This window comes from Protomyctophum bolini, assembly GCF_963924005.1.
Source record: "Protomyctophum bolini genome assembly, chromosome: 13".
NCBI lineage: Eukaryota > Metazoa > Chordata > Actinopteri > Myctophiformes > Myctophidae > Protomyctophum > Protomyctophum bolini.
In genome coordinates, this window is record NC_137874.1 from 23796031 (window position 1) to 23819336 (window position 23306).

The following is a 23306-nucleotide window of genomic DNA, read 5'->3' on the forward strand; positions in this document are numbered from 1 at the left end:
GTAACAAGTGCAATGTGGTCTGGCACACCGTCTGTCCAAATCTACCACCCCTTATACCCCTCAGCCACTGTTTGTCCCTCTCATGGGTAGTATGGGGAAGAGCCTGTTCTCCATCTACCATCCTGAGATCCTGGTCATCTCTGTGCTGCTGACATTTAACGTTGCGTTAAATGGGCCAAAGTGTTGTGGCGTTTTCCCACCATTCATTCATTCAGTACAACTCAGAGCTTACAGTATGTGAGGAAAACAAACGTTTGCTTGTGTGTTCCCTGTTGTTTTCTGCTGTGAATATGTACTTTCAGACCGGGCATCGATTAACGCAGACGTTGGCGCCTGGATCAGTGACATGTCTGCTCCAGGTCTGCTCATGGGGGGTGCGACAACGCAAGCGTAAAAAAAAGCTCAGAAGAAGCCTCTTGACTTCTCCGCTTGTACAGAAAAGAATGCAGGTCTCATTGAAAACGAATTACTAGGCGCGTTAATCGCTGCTCATCTGAAAGGACCTTTTGACTCAATAATGCTGATAACTTAATCCATGCAGGAAAAGCAATGGTGAATAATATATATATATATTTTTTACTTAACTTTCAGAGCGAGCAGCTTTCCAGCTCGAATCCATAATGCAGAAGCAATCATATACGGATCATATACTGTTCAAACAGCTTTTTTTACTGACTAATCTATCTCTCTTTCCTCCCATCTTTCAGGAAGGGAAGCTTTGGAGATGGAGGTAGAGAAGCAGAACTGGAGGACCTGCATGAAGATGAGCCCTCTTGAGTCCAATCCGACTGGCTTCTATTGACGCCCACTTCTTCTCCACATCCATTTGCTCAAAGACAGTATGGCTCAATAACAAAAAAAAACACCTTACATTCCATTCAACTTTGAAATGCACTTTGGGCTCATCTTTCTATGCGCTGCACAGACATTCAACTTTTAAAATCCTATATATTGCAGATGGTTGCCCTTCAGGCTTGCTATTCGCTTTCTCTGTCTTTTCCTATCTAAAGCAGATGATCCTTCCTTGACCAAGGACATTCCTCAATTCCTTACTTCTGTCTCTCAGGTCTCTTGGCACCTCAATGACCAATTTATATATCCGCTTCCTTAAATCAACCGCTGCACTATTTATTGGTGGGCCCGGCACCACTCAGTGCTAGAAGTGTACCAAACGTTGACATATCACATGCATGGTGAAGATCTGCCTCTACACACAGGCACACCTCACAGGGATCTTTTAGAGATCATTGCATGCATGAAAATGTAACTCTACCGCACCAGACTCATTGAAATAAGTCAAACCACAGGGCTTTTCTGTCTACACTGATGCATTGTTTTAATACTGTACATGTATACTGTAATAGTAGATGTGTTTGTGTGCTGTTGGGGGCTGATTATCTGCCTCTTATCTGTTTTCCTGTGTCTGTGCCATCTGTAACTTCTCTTTTTGGAACCAGCCAGTTAATATTGATGAAGTCGTCCCTGTGTTCTCGTTTGGTCATCCTAGGGAAAAACTAGGGTTTGATTCCTGCGTGGTTGCGGTGAACACAATTGGCCATGTTTGCGAGTGGGAAGCCAGCAGGCGAGTGATTTCTATGTCACTGCACTAGCGACACTTACAGGTTGGTAGGGGCCTCTGTTCAGTAGGTGTTGGCTGTTATTGGGGTAATACCGTCCCTGATGTACAGTATGTATGTGTGTATACTGTACATGATGTAATCCTGCCATTAATACATTCACCATCATCAAGCGGGTGCTTTCTGTCTTCATTAATAGACAATCTGTCCCGGTATCAGCCAATGACGCCGGGACAGATTGTCTATTAATGAAGAGAGGCTGAGCGGCACATTTCTTCTATGATGTTATGCACTGCAGTCAAAAAGGATCATTAAATGTGGTGATTATGAACACCACAAACTCTCTATTCACTTGAGCACCATCCCGTGTGGCTGGCTAGAATCGATGAGTTTGGTGCTTTGCTTTTCCACCATTCGTGTCATTGTCACTGCCCCTAAAGACTCATCTATACTTTGTCACACGACAGTTTGAAATGCATCATTGTTGTACTACACAATAGTATAAATGAGCCTTTATTCCTGGGTTTACTATTGCTGGATCAATTGAGAGAAAGGGACTGGTAATGTTTAAGAGGAAAGCATAATGCAGACTTATAAATTGTACTCTGTGGAATTTCCCTTTCACATAATAGTAAAGTCACTATACTGTATGTTCAAGTCATTCACTTAGTTTGTATTCAGTACAATATTAACTGGAACACCTGAATACTACATGTTTAAATGACTAAATGATTTGTTTTCTGTGCATGCTAAAAAAGGGAACCAATTTAAGACACATTTGTGCACAGTAAGAGATGGGGTGTGTGTGACTACTGCTTCTAGCTACCTACAGTAGTCATTACCTGCATGCATTATCTTAGCCAATTCAGCTTTTCCCAGAATATGCAATTTCTAAGTAGTTGGTCTTAGTTATGATTTACACAGTTCTTGACTTTGATGATCGAAGCTTGACTTTTGCATTCCTCCAGTCTTCTCTGGACTTGAGAGGGGAACTTTGTGTCAACTTGTCATAATTTGTCAGCTGACTCAGCTTGCAGGAAAACCTTTACCAAAGGGCTGCTTGAAGCACCTATGTCAAAGTATGTGTTCAGATATATACATTCTTCTCGCATAAGAAAAATTACTGAACACCTCACAGAGCATGTTAGAATCTTGTTAACGGTATGGTTTGTAGGCCTACTGCAAATGTTAATGTAAGAAGCGCAATATTGTTGTCAGATACATTAATACAGTACTTCAACCCTTATCATAGAGCACTCATATTTCTCATTTTCTTTGTTTTATTATTACTGTAAAGACACGTCTCAACATTAGATCTGGTTAATTCCTGAAGTAAGAACACAGTGTTGTTCACCTGTACAATATATATATAGCCTATGTATGCCATTCCAATCCCCAATGGTTGTGGTTTCATACAGTTTTGTTCTGTTATAATTTCATATGGCAGACTATTAATACTTGGTTTTAGATTAGTTTTATATTCCCGCATCAAACTTCAAAGCGCTGCAACAAAATTACACTGACTTCTATTTGACTGACTTATCGCCTCTTCCCAGAACTGTATCATTTTAAACGTCATACAATTGGGGCACATTTTCACTGCGGAAATTATTTCCTTCTTATTAAATTCAAGAAATATAGGCCAGTTACCATATCCCATACATTACAATTAGGAATTATCACTTAATTTGCACACTCCCTCCTGTCGTACACATGGCACACTGGCCCTGTGGCAAGGAATGTTCCAGTAACTTCCAAAAGAGCCACTGCCTTCTACAACACTGGTTCCCAAACTGGGGGGTTGGGACCCCCAGGAGGTTCGCCAAAATATTGTTTTCCCACTGAACAGTAATAGTCCGGCAGCCAACAGGCTTTAAAAAAAATCAAAGCGGGAAATGTGGTATATAGTTTTGCTACTTAATTATTTTTGCGCCGGGTCGCGTATGGTGGCACCTGTAACTGGGATTTATTTGAACAGCTAGCCGCAATAAAAGAGTTAAAGCATGATGAAAATTTGTAAATTTTACCTCATATAGGGTGTAAATGGTAAGGTCTCACATAACCCCCTATAAAAATTATAAAAATTAATTTATCAATGCTAACAGCCGATCAGCAGGTCATGAATGTATATAGACAATAATTTAAGGCCAATAAAAATAAATAAATAAACTATATACCAAATTTCCCACTCCACGCCCCCGTCTGCCGGACTATAAACAAACCAACAATAAACATGCAGAATAAGTGTATATACACATTTCTAAAGTCACAATTTAAAAACAATTCGCTTTTTAATACCAAATTGGCCAAATTGTCAGATATTACATAAGAAACTAGATAAAGTGCCCCTCGGGGCACAGGTATCCACCAGGCCAGAGTCATTTTGTTGGTGGCACTATAACAGGCCAATGTGAAAAGGGTGGGATATATTCCTCAGTCTAGTAGGACAGTCCGTGAAAGATTTCACCTACTACAGCTACTGCAGTGCTTAACCACATAAACCGTAGTGTTCTGGGCATGTTGAACTAGGCAAACATTCAGGCAGAAATAGTTTTGGTGTAGAGCGAATAAAGGAGGAGACAATTTATCGACCCCTGGCTGTGGGACCTTAGTCGACAAAGTGGTACGTACTTTGTCGGGGGGTGTGTGTGTGTGTATACAGTATATGTATATGTATATGTATATGTATATATATACACACACTCACTCATACTCACTCGCGCGCGCGCGCGCACACACACACACACACACACACACACGTAGGTGGTAAGTGATTAAAAACACTGAATCATTCATCAACACACAGTAGATACTTGTTTCCATGTATGCATTGAAAGAGGATTTATGTAAGGGAATGTGTGTACATAATGTTAAGCCATGCATTGCTGCTATGTGTTAATGTAACCAGATACCTGTGTTGAAGATGTCTTTTGTCACTGTGTTTTTGGATGTCTGTAATGTGTCATATGTCTCTGAATGTATACACTGTCCTAAGTTGACTCCTACATACAAAAGAAAGAAAAGCATGTCACCCCTACAGTATATGGAATGCATTTGTTACAATGTAAATATGTACTAAAGTGATAAAAATGCTATTTTTTGCATGCTTTTTGTACACGTAGACATAAAGACAATAAAACAAATATCAGTTACTTGATATTCAGTCACTGCTTTTGTCTACCCATTGTATGCTAAAGATGTCATGTGATTACAACCATCCGACATTGAAAGAAAGAAAATTACTGTACAATTTTTATTAATTTCACTTGTCAATCACAAACTGTAAAATGGGGAATGCATCAAATGATTTCATGATCTGCTCTGATTGTCGCCTAGTGCAGTGTGGTTATCAACCTGTCTGTCATGATTTTTTTGGGATGACAGTGAAGTGACAATTTAAGGACTTTTTAGACCTTTTTAATACCTTAAAAAAAGAACGAAAAGAGACCATTTCTGCATCAAAAAACAATATAAGCAGTCACAAGTAAAAAAGCGTGGAAGAGACGACAAAGGACACCGGCTACAGTTTCAAGAAAACAAAACACTACTTTGAGCTACCTACAAAAAAGGAACACACAACTGAGCTAAATAAAAACAAATCTGTGGCTCTACATACGATGACAATAGAGTCGGTCACCAAGGGTGACGTCGTGAATGTGATGACGGTCCTTTTTATTTGTTCTTGTACAAAGATGTAGATGGCGAGTGTTGAAGACTGAAGTCAAATCCTGTAAAATTGGCGGACATGATGTGAATGTATATTATTTTAACTTGTGTGTGTGTGTGTGTGTGTGTGTGTGTGTGTGTTAATCTATTAATGCTAATCCAGGTTCTCAGTGCAGAGTATAGTCACAGCAGCATGGCTCATGGGTCGATCCTTCCTTCACTCCTATACAGAATACACATAGACAGCAGGTAAGATAATCACCACACTAAATGTCATTATTACCGACTACCGGTATATCAATTCAAATGCACTCTAGGACAATGTAGCTAAATGCCAACGTGAAGAATAGTTAAATGACAGGGAAAGTGGAATGACATTAGCCACTTACCTGGGATCCGTCCTTCTCTGTGATACACATGTCTGAACTTTGTTCCTGCAAAGAGCCGCAATGTTAGACTCCCTCACATATCCCATCCCCACGTGTACCTTTTCCCAATCATTACATAATTTCTTAATTAAAAAAACAAAACATAAGTTTATAGATTTTTCTTTACAACATAGTAATTTCAAAGCAATTATTCACATATATTCCCCCCCCCCCCCACATCCCCATGGCAGCACAAATAGAAAACAAAATCTTCGAAGAAACATCAGGAAATGTCCATAAATACAGAACAAAAGAAAACACATTACATATAGTTATATCATTACATAATTTCTGATCATGGGATCAAAATCTGATTGTCATCAGATAGTGAGTGAGAGAGAGATATATTAAGGATATAGGAGGCCTACTCTGGTTTCTGGGGCTATACCGTATATCAGTGGTTCCCAAACATTTCAGACCCAAAAGAGAGAATTATTTTCAAGTTTTTATTCGTATTTAAAAAAATAGAAACGGTGCCATAGATGCCCTCATTGAACACATTGGCTTTGTGTTGCCCTGTATTCACATCAACGGTGTCCAAACCATGTGGGATGGGGAGGGTTTCTGTAAGAGTACAAGCCAGGGCTGTGTTGCCTTGGAACTATGAATGACTTAGTAGAGTTTGGCATTATCTACAGTACAATACGTATACTGAACATGGTGTTCTTTTCAAAGGCACCAGACGACATTTATCTGATCTCGTTGGTGTTGGTAGTGTGTGTTGTATTGTAGATGTTGTGCAGACGCTGACTTGCATTCCTTGTGACGCACATACGCGGTTGTGTCACTAATCATATCTATCTTGTGCATGTCTGCTTCTCTGTAGCTGTACCACAGTCTTATCCTGACCCTTATGGGTCAATTTTTTTGGAGTTTGCATGTTCTCCACGTGTCCCCTAGGGTAGGTACCCTCACAAAATACATGCAGTCCTGGTCTCTATACTACTGCAGTGCCTCCCCCTGGCCAGCCGGCGCCTGATGGAGGGGAAAGGAACTGGTTGGAATAACTTCTTCCTTCCACGTGCTACATCCAACCGGGGAAACTCCCCCCTGTCAGGTGAAAATAATCGTCTTGGACTACTCATGCACTGAAGGAAGTAGGAGGTCAGTCCGTTACACTCCCCAGGTTGGCAGGATTACATTAGATAATTGACACTGGCTGACAAAATGGAGTTACAAAATCATGGGATCAAAATATAGCACAAATATAACACTATTTGACTGTACACTAGTGGTTCCCTAACTTTTTAGCCTGTGACCCAAACTAGTGATACAAAAAGCAGATCTACAAGTTCACAATGCATCACTTCACGCAGCGTTGTGAACTTGTAGATCGGCTATTTTCACTACTACTTAGACACTAGTTTTCTAATTTAGAGTATTTCTCAGATTTCTTTGTTTAATTTTTTTATGAAATTACTCAATAAATCATTGAGTTTGTTTTAAATTTTTGCTTTTTTGGGGGAATGTTTTTTGAAAACGTTTTGATAATAAATGATAATCTTCAGGGGGGGAGGAAGTGGGGGGGATAGTGTGTACCGCCACATGCGTTACGCCCCCCTAGTGAGACCCTTCACTGTCGGGTGAAAAGAAGATGGTGGCTTGACGGCTATCTTCACCCTCCCAAATACTTATTGTGGGGGTTGGCAGAGATTTAGTACTCGTAAAGAGGCTGGGGAATTGGGAATTGGCTTTACTAAATTGGGACTTGAAGGGGAGAAAATGTTTTTTTTCTTGTCTGGGAGGGGCATGTTTTGCTCAACTACATAGTCTTTTCATTATTTGTCTGCCCTGAGATCTCTGAGATTTATATTATTGAAAAAATATTTTGAGGGGGCGGTTGGTAGTGCTGTCGCCTCACAGCTAGAAGGTCCTGGGTTCGATTCCCGCTCGGGACGCTGTGGGTGCTGGCGGCGTGTTTCCTCCTCCGTGTCATCAGTGCCCATACCCGAAGGCGGGGTTGGCGAAAGGGCCTTTCTGTGTGGAGTTTCCATGTTCTCCCCGTGTCCCCTAGGGTAGGTACCCTCACAAAAAACATGCAGTAATCCTGGTCACTAAACTGCCTCCCCCTGGCCAGCCGGGGCGCCTGGCCTGATGGAGGGGAAAGGAACTGGTTGGAATAACGTGTTCCTTCTACGCTCTATGTCCAACCAGGGAAACTCCCCCCTGTCAGGTGTAAAGGAGCAACTTGGACACTCAGGCATGAAGGAAGCATGAGTTCAAGTCCGTTGCTCTCCCCTTGTCCCCCATATATGGGGACTATAGGTTGGAGGAGGGTGTCTAGAGCCCAGGATCACATTAGATGATTGACACGGGTGAAAAATGGGTTACAAAATCGTGGGATAAAAAATATATTTAAAAAAATAAAAATATTTTGAAAAGAAAAGATAATGACACAAAACAAAATGGAGGAAACAGAAAATAAAGGGACCCATAAAAATGCGTCCGTGACCCACAAATGGGTCCCGACCCACTGTTTGGGAACCAGTTTGTGTATGGCTGTACTTCAATAGCCTACTGTTCTGCCGCCATCTTGTCTTTTAACAGGGCGTTTTACCTGAAATCTCTTGTACAACATACGTACAGCTCACCTGCGTACTGGTGTGCGTGTCCGTGTATTTGAATTTCATCTTTTGGTAAAATTCTCTTTTTGGTAGCAAATTTAGTAGCACCAAGTCACAAACCACAGTTGCCTGCGAAGAAAATCACAGGCAATGACTTTCATGTTCATTCACGGTGGAAAACATTAGCTATATCATAGAAAACTGTAACTCACATTGGCATTACAGTTTGTTCATGTTGAAACTCACCACGCCAAATATGCCCACCCCAGAGCCTATAGCTGTCAGTGTTGGGATGATATCAAATTTCCGTGCCTATAAAGAGCAGCAAGATGTTAAAATGTTCTAATGTCTATAGGCCTAAAGGCTGATTAGAAATGTACTTGGAGAGATGCGTCATAATTATGTAATAAAACGCACGCAGGCACACTTTTCAAGTCCAACATGTATGTAATGGTGCTTACCAGTGATTGCACAATGATATCTATCCTGATGCCAAACACTTTCATTAGGGTTCTTTTCTCCACCTTGTCCTCCAAGAAAGGCTTTGCAAACCTACAGTACCAATAGAAGCAGCACAACATGGTATAAAATTTGGTTTTACAACAGTATCAAATAAATGGGGGGTGGTGGGAATTATATTGGTAAAACGGCACAGAACTCCAACAAGGCTGTTCTGAAATTGTCAATAATGGAATATAAATTAAGACCTGTCAAATCAAGACAAAATTAAGTTAGTGCATTTTACCTGAAGTTGTATCCAATTGATGCTCTGGCTTTGTCCATCTCTTCAGGGTTTCCGTAGAGACCGTGGAAGGTGTACTTGGGTTTACATTTAGTGACATCCAGGTCCAGGTTACATGTCCAGTCAACCACAATGCCAATGGCCCCTCCCTGACCACACACACACACACACACACAAATGGTAGCGTCAGCCAGGGCGGCAACTATCCATGTTTTTTACTATTCCCATTACTCAAATTATCAAGAACCCCTTTTTAATGAAATACGATCTGTTTATATTTTTTATATAGGCCTATCAATGAATCGACATGGGAATCAAATGTATAATCGACTCAAGCAATTACCGGTAGTCTCATTAACCTAATAAGTATACTTGTCAAACAACCGTGTTGTACAAAAATAACATCGCCCCTTTTTACTGTTTTTCTGAAATTGATTATCGATAATCTTTCATAATCGATTTGTTCGATTGACTGTTGCGCCCCTATTGTCAGCTCCCACTCATCAACATCCAAACAAAATAAAAATGTTCCAGGTGTAGATGTAATACTGATTTAAATCAAGTGGAACAATGCTCATTCACTTGCACGTCATTCACAGTCATTCATAAACAACACATCCTATATGCAGCGCACTTACCACTTTGGCTATTGTGGTGAAATTAAAGCCTGAATACTTCACTATGTCTCCCAGGCTGAATATGGGACACAGTGGATCCTTCTTTGGTTCATAGACACATTTGCCAATGTACTTGGCATCAATATTTTCCACCAAGTTACTCCTGAAAAGAGAATTAGTCGTGGTTGTTATCGTTAATGGGGAATGAGGACATAATGCTATATTGCATTAAACTCTGCCATTTAGTACAGTGCTTTTATTGCCTATAGTCAGTTCTAAGCACCTCCTATTCCATACATCCTATGTCAACTTGGCATGTGACGCCTTATGAGCTTATAGAGCTGCTATTTCCGCTATTCGCCATATATCTTTGTGGTATTTAAGTGGTTAAATGCATTGATGGTCATATATGGTCTTATCCAGAACAGCTTTTTTATTTAGATTAGTGTATGTGTTTCACCACATATGTCTTGGAATTCGGTCCTGGAAAACATTAACTGGGGAATATATAGATTGTGTGACTGGCTCCAGTCATGTTCTGGTGTATTTATTTACCGTAAGTGGACTGTAAGTCTACTTAAGTGTAAAATATTTCAGTAGCATCTTCCTAATGTTGATTTCCTGCCTAAACTGTTGTATATGTTACACCCGTTTTTTCCACCGTGGGAGGCCATGGACGTCCCTTTGAGTCCGGGCCCCCCCAAACGAGACGGAATGTGTGGCGATTGCTGGCCATCAGCCTTCCGTTCGCCGTCGTTTTTTTAACCGGGCCGTTTCCCCGGCCTCGTCCCTTCTCGTTCGGCACTTGTTTCCCTTTTTTCTTAACCATTACTACCTGCTCAGTGCTATATTGTGTGAAAAATATGTTATGTATTAATGTACAAGATGTAAGCATAAAGAACAACCTTGAACCTTTTCACAAATATCACCTTGAATGAGCCTCTCCATCTACTCCCTTGATAGAGTGACTAGCCATAGTATATCAAGGAGAGAAACTTCAATAGTGCAGAAAGAATTGGAAACAAAAAAAAGACTTTGATTGTAGCTTAAAATACATTATTCTAACACAGTGGTTCCCAAATTATTTAGCGCGAGACCCAAAAGAGAGATTACACGTTTGCTGGGACCTAAACTAGTGAAAAAATCGCACAACTCGTCGCCTCACGTTTCACTACAAATTTTTTTAATGGAATTTCTAAGATTTGTTTGTTTGTATTCAAATGTATAACATTATTTTATTATTGTTATAATGGGATTTTACTCGTGTCTTGACTCGTGACCCACAATCATACCGGTGGACTGACATTTAATATTGAATATGATTGTTATGTCAATTATTTGTTTTTCCATTTGATTCTGGGCATTTCAGCATTGTATGAAAATCCACTTTCAGAGATAACTTTATTGAGATAGATAATCCCACACAGTAAATTTCATTGTGCGATTATTTTGTCAAAGTTATGCTATTGTTGCATTTGAATGGATTTTATATGGCTTTGAATTCAGTATACTGATTGGCATTTCTACTCTTATTCTTAGTCTACAATTTAAGGTAAAAAAAACAGCTTGTGCGGAACTCTCCATTAATTAGCGGCTGCCCTGGAAATGAAATATTTGTACTTCCGCTTCGAACAAATCAGCTTTTGGGCTCTTCAAGATAAGACCTCACGGCTGAAAGGCATGGCGTGACAGACCCAAACTTGAACTTAACCTCGGCAGAGAAGGTGATACAAAGAGTCTGTTACCTTGTAACTTTAAATAACGGGAAAGTGATAGAATTTTTGATGAACAGCGTGTAGTTTTCTGCAGACATCAAACGAGGAGGACTGGAGAGAATGGAATAACAAAGAGAGCTCCATAAAAACACATATACATGTATAATACCGTATATTAACTGTGTATACTGTATGCAGTCTCGTTATATTTTACGATGAGCAAAGCCCAAAACAAAATCGTGTACATACTCTGGTATGGTGTGGTCGTCTTCCACAGGACACCATGCTATCACCTCACAGGTCTGTGTCTCATTCACACAGACCCCGGTCATTTGCCCTTGGGGATACAGAGGAGAGACGTGATTGAGTGGCAATCTTTAATAAAGACTTGAGCACGAACAGAGTTAACAGCATAACACATGTGCCGGGGAGCACAGAGAAAGTTGTCTTTCACAGCAAAGCCTTATCAAACGTTCTTTTTGGTCTTATCTTCAATTAGTGTGCAGACACGGAAGGAAATTGGTTCAGTGCGCTGGAAGCAAGTGCAGAAACAGCACTTCCATTTATCTCTGATTTCAAAGTATAATTTCCTCCATGTGATTAGCATTTCTGTTATCACCGTCTCCCATTGTGTGTCGGAGTGTGAACGTCATAGATGGAGATCCACGGGGTGTTTTTTATTTAATTTTTTTACTCGGCTTGAATCTTTTTTGACCTTTTAACTGGGGTCTACTAGTGCTTGTATAGCTTAGGGGTGGTGCCTCTGTTTAGATGTATGTAGGGTTAGTGACTGACTGCTTCAACAAGAATGCAGGCGCCTCAAGGTAAACATGACTCACTGTTGTGACACAGACAGATCTAAAGCATCAGCCAATATAAGTTTGATTGAAGCTGATGTTTATTGTAGAGATGTGGAAATACTAGGGACAGCGGGGATGCTGTACAGTACATAACTTCAAAGGGCTGCGATAATGGTCATTGTCCTATAAAGAATATATTCGTAGTAATTTGTGTGTTCAAGCCTCTCTATACTTGCTATCTGCATACACCTGTCATTATGCATACATGGGTGTCTACCTGCCAGGGCCAGGCTTGACTTCTGCCAACTTTGCAAGCTAGGGGATAAGCTATACTCAAATTGTGTGTGATTGGTTGCTACGACAAAAAATACTAAAACCAAGGCTGTTGATCCTAATCTCCCCCTTTTTAGCTGGAGCAGAATAGCGTAAATGTTATTCTTTGCCTATTTGCAATTAGTCAGGGCTATGGGAGCTAGATGCGGGCTAGTGTGTTTTTGCTTCTGCTGTTCATGTCAGCTATGGTTACCAGTTACCACATAACCACAACCCTCTGTAAATATACTCCTCGAAAACACAACGTTGTTTTCACTTCATTGACACAAGGGGGACGATGATAGACCTGTCATTATAGAAGGCCACACTAATGGGAACGTGTGTCAAGTTTATTTTGTCCTTCTGATTACAACAAAACCACCCCCCCTAAAAACAAAACAGAATAATAACCAGTAGGTTATGCTCATTGCTCAATTGATAGCAGAATCAATGAAAGGTGGCAGAGGTTTCTCGTGGTATGAGAAGCTTTGTGGTGGGTCAGTGTGGTTAGGTAAGAGAAGTTTGGCTAAAGAGGACAGACGGTTAGTCAGTGAGGACACACTGTCACGCCGTCAGGATTTACCATGCCCCGTACGTTTGTATTTCCCCTCATCACAGTCTGCGTCTGAACTGCAGCCATGCTTGCCCGGGAGCTGCAAGACACAAGGATGTGTGGTCAGTCTGTGTATAAATGTGCTTCTGAACCAGCGGATTCAAACATTGACATTATAAAATAGATTTGCATCAAAGGAATCCTCATGCAAACCACCTTAAATGATTAGCATCAATACAGCATACAGAGTTACAGACCTCAGGCCAAATGCCCAGTTATGGAAACAGATTCAAGATGATAAGACACCACATTGAATGTTGTTTTGCTTTATATGGAAATAATTTCCAAGTGAATATGCTAGTGAAAAACAGCAAAGGAAAAAGGGGAGTGCATTAAGGTACATGGAGTATGTTCACAATACTGTACCTCTGGACATTTTCCCATCTTCTGTCCTTCAGTTATAATGTAGTTTGTCATCACCACAAAAGAGGCATCTCCCTGCGATGTTTGGAATGAGAGCAGGATAGAATAATTAGGTGTTTGCAGCTATATGAGAGTCTCCTAATAAATAAATAAAACTAACAGTGGTTCTCAAAATATCAAAATCTAACCACTCAGTCAAACCACTTCCTTTAACATTTTACTTTATATACATTGGCCAATTGAAAATAGATTATCAACAAACTCACACATCACAGTGCGATGATCAAAACATCTAGAATAAAAGTGGAAATAAAAAAAGGAATATCTTTGAAAATGTTTAACACAAATCTTGTATGGCAGTCCCTGGCCCAAAATACATTTTGGGGAAACAGTCAGAGGGCCGTGTTGACTCATGTGTCTGATGTCGTAATCGGAATGTAAGTGAAAAAATAAAACAAAACGGCACACATTTGTGCAAGGACAAACTAATAATTTGACCAGTTTATCTTCTTTATCATTGGGTTTGGGATGCAATGACATCACTACACTTAAAGGTATGAATTCCTCTTCAAAATAGTTTATCCTAATATGGAATATAATAATGATGATTACCACCAGTCACAGTTCCAGCGGAAATTATCTGTAGACTAGTCTAGACTGGCTATTGTAGCATGGGAATAAAATGAGGGGAGCTTGCTTTTAGGACTGCTTCATTTAGTACAAATTAGCTGGTACTATTCTTTCAGGCCTTGTAAATATAAACAAAACTTAGTTTTCCTCAAAGGCAGGATGTGAAACCTTTCCCCGGTACTACAGTAGGTGGCAAACACAGGCCGAGTCCAATTCTTCTGGTTGCACTTACTGATGTGTCTCATGTGGGTATAGATGTTAACCTGTATGCACTGAAAACTATTTGACCCGTAAGAGCCCTCTGTCAGCCATCTTTTCAAGATGTTGGGATGTGAGGTCACATGTAATTTAAGAGGTTAGCGTTAGACCCAGGTGAGGGTCCCTTAAAGTGATTTCTCTGATGCAAGTAACAACATTTTGTAAAGGTCACCATGGAAACAAGACACCAGCAGATTCCTCCTGGGTCATGTTGACCATAAGGGCCCATATGACAGACGCGTTTTTGCAGAAGAGCTTTTCTGCCTGTGACTCTGTCACAGTGAGTAACGCTATGACTTTGAATGCCTGTGTCCTTTTCTGCACAAAGGAACAGCTGATGTTTGTACTATGGTATACAGTATTATGTCAACATTCGTCTCCCTCACATGCTCTTGCACAACACGCGTGACACAATTCGATGGAAGTGTAGAGATGAGACACTAAAGCTACCCCTCCCTATAACTGCTAGAGAACTCCTCAGGGAGCTTTATCTTTGAAAGATTATTCTTTATTGTTATGTTGTGTTAACACCGTCTTGCGGACTTTATCACACTTTTCTGCTTGTAACAGTGTGGGTAGTGACACATAATCCTTAATACTTGAGAGGCTGATGGTGTTCAATGGAAATTGTTCTGACAAAAGCCTTATTCGCACGGGACTATTAAATGGAGACCTCTGGTCATTTTTTATAACTGTGGAGGTTGTATGTTGTCTTAATCCCGTGTATCAGCCCTGTCTGTCTCCTCTCACAACAGCATGTACGGTATAATCCTCATTTACCTAAACCATTTGGTATATTGTACACTTTCAGAGTTGAGTATTTTACTGTGTGAACAATTCCTGAAATCCATCAGAATTATTTTTTATGCATGGCAGTACTAGGGAAATTGTCTCTCTTACACCAGACTCAATACAAAAGCCTTCATCAATCATTTCCAGGGGATAATGTCAATTAGAGTAAAATACAATGTGAAAATCAGGGAGAATTTCTAAATTACATGAGATCACGTGTAATATTAGTCCTGTGTGAATTAGATCAAAGTTTACGACCTTACATTCAAGTGATTTAATCTTGTTTGTTAGTGGTCTACCCATCTGTACAACCAGTTCTGAATTACACAGGTGCACTCACGCACACTTCAAAGAAAACACAGCAATCTTTGTGTCTTTTTTATATTATTTCTCTACAGTCAACAAGACGTTTTAAGCAAACAAAGAAGTATGTTTGTCCACTGTGTTTGCTTAACTTTATGCAGGATGCACGCTATAAGTTGTGGGAAGTGTCTTACCGCCAGCTATTATAAATCTTTGGAGACTTTACTGATTTCATGCGCTCCAGTCAGCACAATATTAGTAATCAGTTTAAGGCCATTGTGACACACTTAGGGAAATATCATAAAAAATGTATTTGGTGACTGACTTGAAGCTTGAGGCTCTAAAGAAGTTCGACCTTGCTTGAAAGCCAAAGTTAAGACTTTGTGACGTTCATTCACTCTGACAGTTTTCTTCCTGCTCACATAGACATGCACGTCTCCACATTTGACCTTAGTATGGGACGGGTCCTCGTCCTCCTCCCAGCAATCACCAACCTGTTCAGGGAAGACGTAGTCTGCCACATCCCAGACTCTCTCTCTCTCATGTCCTTTCTCGCTGGTGTAGCCTACACCTTTCATCTTTGTGAAAACAGAACTGATTGCTGTGTCAGTGGACTGGTAGCCTTTCTCATAGATGAACACCCACCTGTACGGGAACACGATGAGACGCAGAAACTGAATGTGCACTTATAACAAATTTCAAATTTGGTTGACACATAGAAAGCATAATGCTACAACAGGTTAAAAAAAAGACCTTAAAGCGTAATACATGGGACATTGAAATCATAGTATTACCCTCAGTGCCTTTTTGTGCAAATTAGGGACTATCGGTCATTGGACGATGCAAAAATGCTGATCCACGCCTTTGTTTTCTCTCGGCTTGATTACTGCAATGCCCTTTTTTCTGGCCTGCCAAAGAAAACAACTTACAACTTGTCTAAAATGCGGCAGCCAGAGTTTTAACTAAAACTATTAAGATGAGAGAACATACGGTATTACTCCAGTTTTAGCTTCACTGCATTGACTCCCGGTTGTTTTTAGGATAGATTTTGTCTCGCACCTTCCTACCTATCTGACTGCCTGCCTGGATATGTCTCAAACCGCCACCTCCCTAAGAAGGGATCTACATTTCAAACACTCTGAAGACCATGTGCATAACTGTTAGTGGAATGAAGCTTTGGAATAGTTTACCGTGGAGTGAAGCTTTGGAATAGTTCACACCAATGCTGTGCATTGATGTGCAGGTGTATACCACCGCTCAAAAATGGCACGATGAAGCAGCTTTCTGCTTCTACGGGCCGACAGCGTGGTACAAACTCCCACTATACCTTTGACCTCTGTAGACATTTTTAAAGCACAGCTCAAGACCTACTCTTGCTTTTAGTTGAGCTTTTAAAATCATTGTTATTCATGTCCTCGCTGTATTGCATTACTGCTATTATTTTAATGTTTTTGAATGCCTTTGCTATTCTTTTTTCTTCTATTGCTCTGTAAAGCACTTTGAGCTACATTTCTTGTCATGAAAGTTGTATTATTGCGACCGCAAATCGCACTTACTATGCAAACGTGCAGTAACGCTATACAGGCTCCCGTCACATCACGCTCAACACATCACGCTCTTCATGTAATGCTGCACACACGCAACACATGGGCGACACGTGTTTTGCCACTACACACACACACACACGCCCGCAGAAGCCTGCAAAGCCACCGCCCACTCCAGAAAGTGTGAGCTACTCAGCTCCGGAGAAACAGCGGAGCGCATTAAACCAGGAAATGTCGCATCACCAGAGGCGGACTTACCATTGGGCTAGGGTGGGCTACGGCCCGAGGGCCCCCGACAGAGAGCCCCCGGGCTGTAGCCCACCCTCAGCCCACCCTGAGATTTATGTTTAGTTATTGTACATTTAAAATTATGGTTAAAACATTGAGAGCTTCTGCTCAGACAGTGACGCTGTGTTGTGGGGTAGCTGTGGAAACCCCTGCCAATGTCGCTGTGCATGGCAGCCTGCATGCTGCCAGGGGTGAACCCCCGGGTTGTAGCCCACCCTCAGCCCACCCTGACATTTATGTTTAGTTATTGTACATTTAGAATTATGGTTAAAACATTGAGGGCTTCTGCTCAGACAGTGACACTGTGTTGTGGGTTAGCTGTGGAAACCCCTGCCAATGCATGCTGGTGAACCCCCCCCCCCCTACTCCGCCACCAAAATGAACGGAAAATAAACTAATAAACACAGTGGTACGATTTCAGTTCACAACGAACACATGATTCACTCATGACTTGTTTCAGCATCTTGTTTCAACATTTCATCATGCTCAATTATCAACCGTAAAGTAAATAATGAATGAATGTCTATTGTAGTGTAATTGTGGCGGTCGCTTATTTAAAACAAAAGCCACCATATTAGCATTTGAATACCTGTTCTGAGAACACCCCTACCACCTGTAAAGGTGTGACTACGTGATAAAACCACAGTCATGGGGGAGGGAAGCTCAGGGGTTCTATTTTGTGTTCCTATTTTCTTCAGGGGTGCTCCAGCTCCCAGGCACCCCCGTAGTTGTTGCCGCTGCCTCAAGCAGCACATTTTCACAGGACCACATGATGCGAGTAATAACAGAGATTGTAGTTACAGTATAGAATCTCTGGTGGCGAACCGACTCGTCATTTACAGCTCTAAATATGTGTGAAATGGGAACCATATCAGTATATAGTAGGCCTATTATAATGTTTTTGCCTTCATTCATTTTTGTTTAAACTTTAAAGGGATAGTTCACCCGCAATTGGGGTTTTTTTATCGATTACTCACCCCATGGAGAATTCATGGATATGTTTCGCATTCCTAGGCCAATAATTTGATGACCAGCAATGGTTCCCTGGCCTATTGACACACAAAGAGTCTCCTTTGTGTCATTTTGGGGGTGAACTATCCCTTAAGACTTAAGTTGTAACCATTTTGTGTAGTGTTGACAGACAGAAATCATGCCTGTGTGCTGTCTAGGTCAGGAGATGACCCTGAACTCCTGATCAGGAACTATAAGTACTGGTACTAGGATGACAGCTGGTGTGCATGACTTATATTTGTCTACACTGCAAACAAAAGACTATCGATATTGTTATGTGATACGTTTGTACGTGACTTTGTTATGGTCCAAAGGTAAAGTATGACAGGAGACGCAGTTAGGGCCGATTCATACTCCTATTTTTTTTTACTGCTGTTTCGACGCTGTAGTGCCGAAATGAATTCGGCTCATCAGAAATTTTCAGTAGCACCGAAGAGACGACTTTAGGACAGTACCCGCCCCCCCGAACCTCAAATGACGTCAAATTGTAGGCTCTACAGCGCTACTGGATACTCTACTGGATACACTAATGATTAATCAGATAGATTTGGCAATCAAGGAGAAATAATAAAATGTAAAAGCTGAGTTCACAACTATTATAAAGAAAACCCCATGATTGTGAAATGAATTAAGGATTTTACAACACTTCCAGCAAGCCAAGTAAGATCGCTATCTGATTCCACATACAGAGGGAGGATTTGTAATCTTCTTTAGGATTTTTCTGCCCAAGAACAGAAAAGGAGGAAGGCTGGTAAAACAAAGTTCTTTGGTCCAAAATTGGAGAAAAGCATCAACAATACAAAATAAATGAATACAAGGTTCAAAAGGTTACAACAAAATGTTTGGGGACCGCTGGTAGAACTTTTGGGGTTATGAATGAATAAGCCCATGTCTGACAAAGTGGAAACTTAATTACAGTGACATATAGACCGCGTCACTGTTAAGGCTCATACATAGTCTGGATTTTCGGTGGTTAGGTGACCACCGAACTACAACATGACGTCACGAGCCGCGGAGAAGAGCAAACCACCGCCACTGCTCCAGCCCTTCTCTCTGTTTTTACTCACCACCGCGCAACGTTATTTCAGCTCGCCACCGGAGCGGTGGTCACCTCACCACCGAAAATCCAGACTATGAATAGGCCTTTACCAGTAAGACGCCTGAGGGCGAGAAGCGACCTCGAAGCGAGCGCTGGCGCTTTGGCATGGCGGATCAGATCAACATGGAATGTCTGTACTGGCCATATAAGAAGCATGTCTTGAGTGTACAGGGCTTGATGAGGGCCCAGGTAAGGCCGGACCTTAATTTTCGGGCCTGTTGCCCGGCTGCCGGGTGCGGCTGCAATAATAACTTTGGGGCAGGTCCGTCTAGAGTTTGAATGTCTGCTGAGAACTTACTGGTCATATAAGGACCATGTCTTGAGAGTACATGGCTTGATGAAGCCAGATCAACATATGGAATGTCAGAACAGGTCAGCTCCATACAGTATATGGAGATTCTGACATATATCCATATGGAGAACTGAGGTCAGATGTAGACTTGCTGGCCAATATTGATGGCACGTGATGTCACAATGACCTGGGGGCTCGTGGTCACACAGAGGCTCAAGCTCAGGGGCCGCTGGGCCCGACAGGCCAATCCTCCCCTTTAACACTGATTGTCCAGTGTAGCCTATTGGTTGGTTGGTTGTAACTTTGCAACCAGTTACAGCAGTCTGAATTGACCCGTTGCAGGTCGTGCAGTTTGAGGATTCTGTTGCACGTGATTGCAACTTAAGAAGGCAGCGACATGCTACAAATTAATGCATTCACCCACCCATCTCACGTATCCACCAAAAGTTCCTTTATTGATAATAAGACACCATCAAACTCTTTTGATGTTCGGGTAGGGTTGACCGCACCTCGCTCTGGTTCCAAACGTGCCATTGGAGGGGTGGATGATGGAGAGTAAAAACAGCTACCTCACGACTTATCATCTCTGCTCAGTGATGTCATTTTGTAGAAATCCACCCACCCAGTTTAACCGGCCTTAAGTGGTTGCAGTTGCAACTTTTTGCATTGTCAATCATTGGTGTGGTCTGGGTTTAACAGATTATCAACGCGAGAATACCTGCAGTGACTGTCGCAGGCTCGCAGCGGCGAGTGCTCTGAATGATCCTGTTGCAGGTCGGCGGCACATGCCGGCTAATTGATATTAAACGTATCCAATCGCAAACAAAAAGTTGCAACATTATATGGAAAACCTCTGCTCTGGCCCCGTCTGTTTATCACTTTTCTTGCCATGGAAATGGCATTTGGTCGCAGCTTGGTGTCTGGATGTAGAATGTACAAATGCAAACCGTTGTAAGCTGTTTCAAATTATTGGAACGACTGGCAACAGAATCCCTAAACTGCGCTGACCTGCAACAGGTGTTGCATGCGCTGACCTGCAACAGGTGTTGCAACTGGTTGCAAGTTGCAACTCGTTGCATTGCGAATCATTGTGGACTTCACAAGCTTAGTCCAAACTTTGTTTGGTTATGTAATAAAGGTAATAAATATACTCTCTTATACTCTCTTATGTCTAATTCCAAAGGATATTCTAGAAATGTATTTAGCCATAGGTTTTAGGCACATTTTAGGTATATTTGACTTCAATAGCTTAATCAATTACTGGTTGTCTGGTTTTGGAAACAATAACTATGAATGTGTTTGTTGACCAAATCAGACACAAAAGTACTACTACTACTGCTGCTACATTATATTACTACTCCTACTAATAAATAATAATAATAATAATAAAACATTGAAATAAAAGTAATTGTCAGGCAGGATTAGCATAAGTTAGATTGTTTCACTTTGAATCTGCTTGCTTGCATGTTTTCTGTCTGCTCCTGTGCTCTGACAGGAAGGCTGTCAGAGCCTGCTGGCTGCTGAAGAGCAGAACCCCAGACAGTCTCTTCTAATCAGCATCCCTCCACGATGCCCATCAATGTCTCCTATCTTGTGATGTGAGTAGATGATGAGATGGAGGAAGGGAGGAAAATTGGAAGAACATTGGAGGGAGGTTTTTTTTCCATGACTTCCAAATCTTGTTCCCTATATCCCTGATATTTAAAAAACATATAAATCCTTTTGTACTTGTTTGCATTTGTGCAAGCTACAGTAAACCCACATTACCATGTCGGCTAACTGAAGGCTATCGAGGTTAACCACTTGAGTTGTGTCCCATATCCTATACTTGTACGATGAATAGTAAATATAGCCAATCTACAAGCTCACAATGTGTCACATTGTAAGGAGTTTTGTGCTTGTAGATCCTTTCTTTTTTTAAATCACCTGTATGACATGCCCTAAATTGGGACTCCAGGCTGATCGTGGTTAAAGGAATGAATAAATTATAACCACAAACGAAAACAACAAACCACAAACGAAAAACAAAACGAGGGCCATGTAAATTCAGATTAGTGTAAATCAATAGCCTGGCTGTTACAATTTAATAATAATACATTTTATTTATAAGACGCCTTTCAGGGCACTCAAGGTCGCCGTACAGTTTAAAAGGAAAACAAAACTAGGACACAGCTTTTTTTGGTACAATGGCCTCCACCATATGCCACCAGAATGTATTACCATATATTATGGTAATAATACCTCTGTTTTTAAATGTTTGTTGTATTTGATTGTTATCTGTGATAGCATGTGTCTAAGTATATATTCATCACTACAATCCTCTTCTGCCTACAGGTGCAACCTCAGATTACACACATGCACGCACATTACACATGTACAACAATGAATCATCTTCCAGAGAACATGCATTTAGAGGCTGACGTGGGTAGTTTTGTAGGAATGCTGTAACCTCGCCTCACCAGGCTTTCCACAGGAATGCTGTATTCTTGCCTTGACTTGAATTTAGGAGTAAGAAATGCATTGCATCATTTGCATCCGTGCTTTGGGCAATATTAGTTATGTGGGGTCTTTCTCCAGTCCTTAGTGCTCCTGGCCTGTTTGCAGCATGCACAGCCATTGTTTGTGGCCTATTTACATAGCAATTTATAGGATTGACTTAATTTTGTATTGAGAAAATGAAAATTTGGAAATATGTTTCATATTAGTTATAGTATATTTACTCCAATGCACCAAATACGAGTCAAATTCCTTATGTGCAAAAATACCTGCCAAAACAAAGAATAAAGATTCTGACCCTGATTCTGTCATTTTTGCATGATGAAACTCGCACAGACTCTGCAGGCACACCAGCCAATAATGTACCTCAGTGGCTCTCCCTGTTGTCCCCTCAAACAACTCAGTTAAAGGGAGATCTTACCCGATGATGTAAGCCAGGACCCCCAGCTGTATCAGTCGGCATACTACTCCCACTCTCCTGTTCCTCACCAGCACCTGGCGTGGGGTCTCATACTCGAAGAAGAAGTCCGAAAGGGCGTTGCTGATGTGACTCTTCATCTTGTGCCGGCTGATCCAGAGAGAGGAGGGTCTCTCCCCTCCACTTGTGTCGATACAACCACCTGATACCTCTTCTCTCCAACTATCTGGATATGTGCTTCTCGCTCCCTGACTCCCACTAATGCCAGAGGTCCACTGCCTCCACCCATAAGTAACAGCTGACACACTTCAGCAGTTAGTCTTGAAGTGTTAGGATCCTTCCCTCCCTCCCATACTTTCACTTCCTCTCTCTCCCTCCCTCTCTCTCCTTCCCTACTCTCTCTCCTTCCCTCCCCTCCCCTCCCCTCTCTCACATGAACGAGTCACAGAGTCCCCTTCACTGTCGCTCCTGGACTTGCACATCCTATTAATCAATTGTGTTTTCTGACCCTGTACTCTTATCTTTGACTCTTCGTCTGCTCTCTGTTTTTCCCCCTTATTATCTTTCCCAACTACTCCCTCTGTCCTTATCTCTTCTTTGAATGTTCAATTGTATGAATTGTATGATTTTTGTTTTTAATTTTGCACCAAATAGTGACTTATACACCAATTCACTCAATTCAGTGACTGTCACATGAATTATGAACCTCATTCAAATAAGACTTCCCCTTGACACACTCTTCCTGTGTGGAATGCAAAGATAGCGACAGACCACATAA

At 41.3% G+C, this 23306-nt stretch overlaps 2 protein-coding genes across 4 annotated transcripts in view; one reads left to right on the top strand and one right to left on the bottom strand.

Moving 5' to 3' along the window:
- camkk1a (calcium/calmodulin-dependent protein kinase kinase 1, alpha a) overlaps nt 1-4729 on the top strand; it is a 52875-nt gene extending 48146 nt beyond the window's left edge. For both annotated transcript variants that reach the window (XM_080780149.1, XM_080780150.1), the window contains one exon: nt 708-4729. In XM_080780149.1, the coding sequence (XP_080636275.1) occupies nt 708-777 (70 nt within the window). In that variant the 3' untranslated portion in view covers nt 778-4729. The remainder of the gene's footprint in view (nt 1-707) is intronic.
- Nucleotides 4730-5375: 646 nt separating this feature from the next.
- Nucleotides 5376-22832, bottom strand: p2rx1 (purinergic receptor P2X, ligand-gated ion channel, 1). Of its 2 annotated transcripts, none has more exons than XM_080780883.1 (13): nt 22532-22832; nt 15875-16025; nt 13401-13472; nt 13017-13074; nt 11559-11646; nt 11340-11420; nt 9616-9757; nt 8981-9126; nt 8697-8787; nt 8482-8547; nt 8263-8364; nt 5633-5677; nt 5376-5466 (listed from the first exon to the last, which is right to left on the bottom strand). In XM_080780883.1, the coding sequence occupies exons 1-13, from the start codon at nt 22666-22668 to the stop codon at nt 5461-5463; spliced, it is 1185 nt and encodes a 394-aa protein (XP_080637009.1). In that variant the 5' UTR covers nt 22669-22832; the 3' UTR covers nt 5376-5460. The 2 variants fall into 2 exon arrangements, with proteins under 2 accessions (XP_080637009.1, XP_080637008.1); XM_080780882.1 differs by having other exon boundaries at nt 13005-13074.
- Nucleotides 22833-23306: the final 474 nt, after the last annotated feature.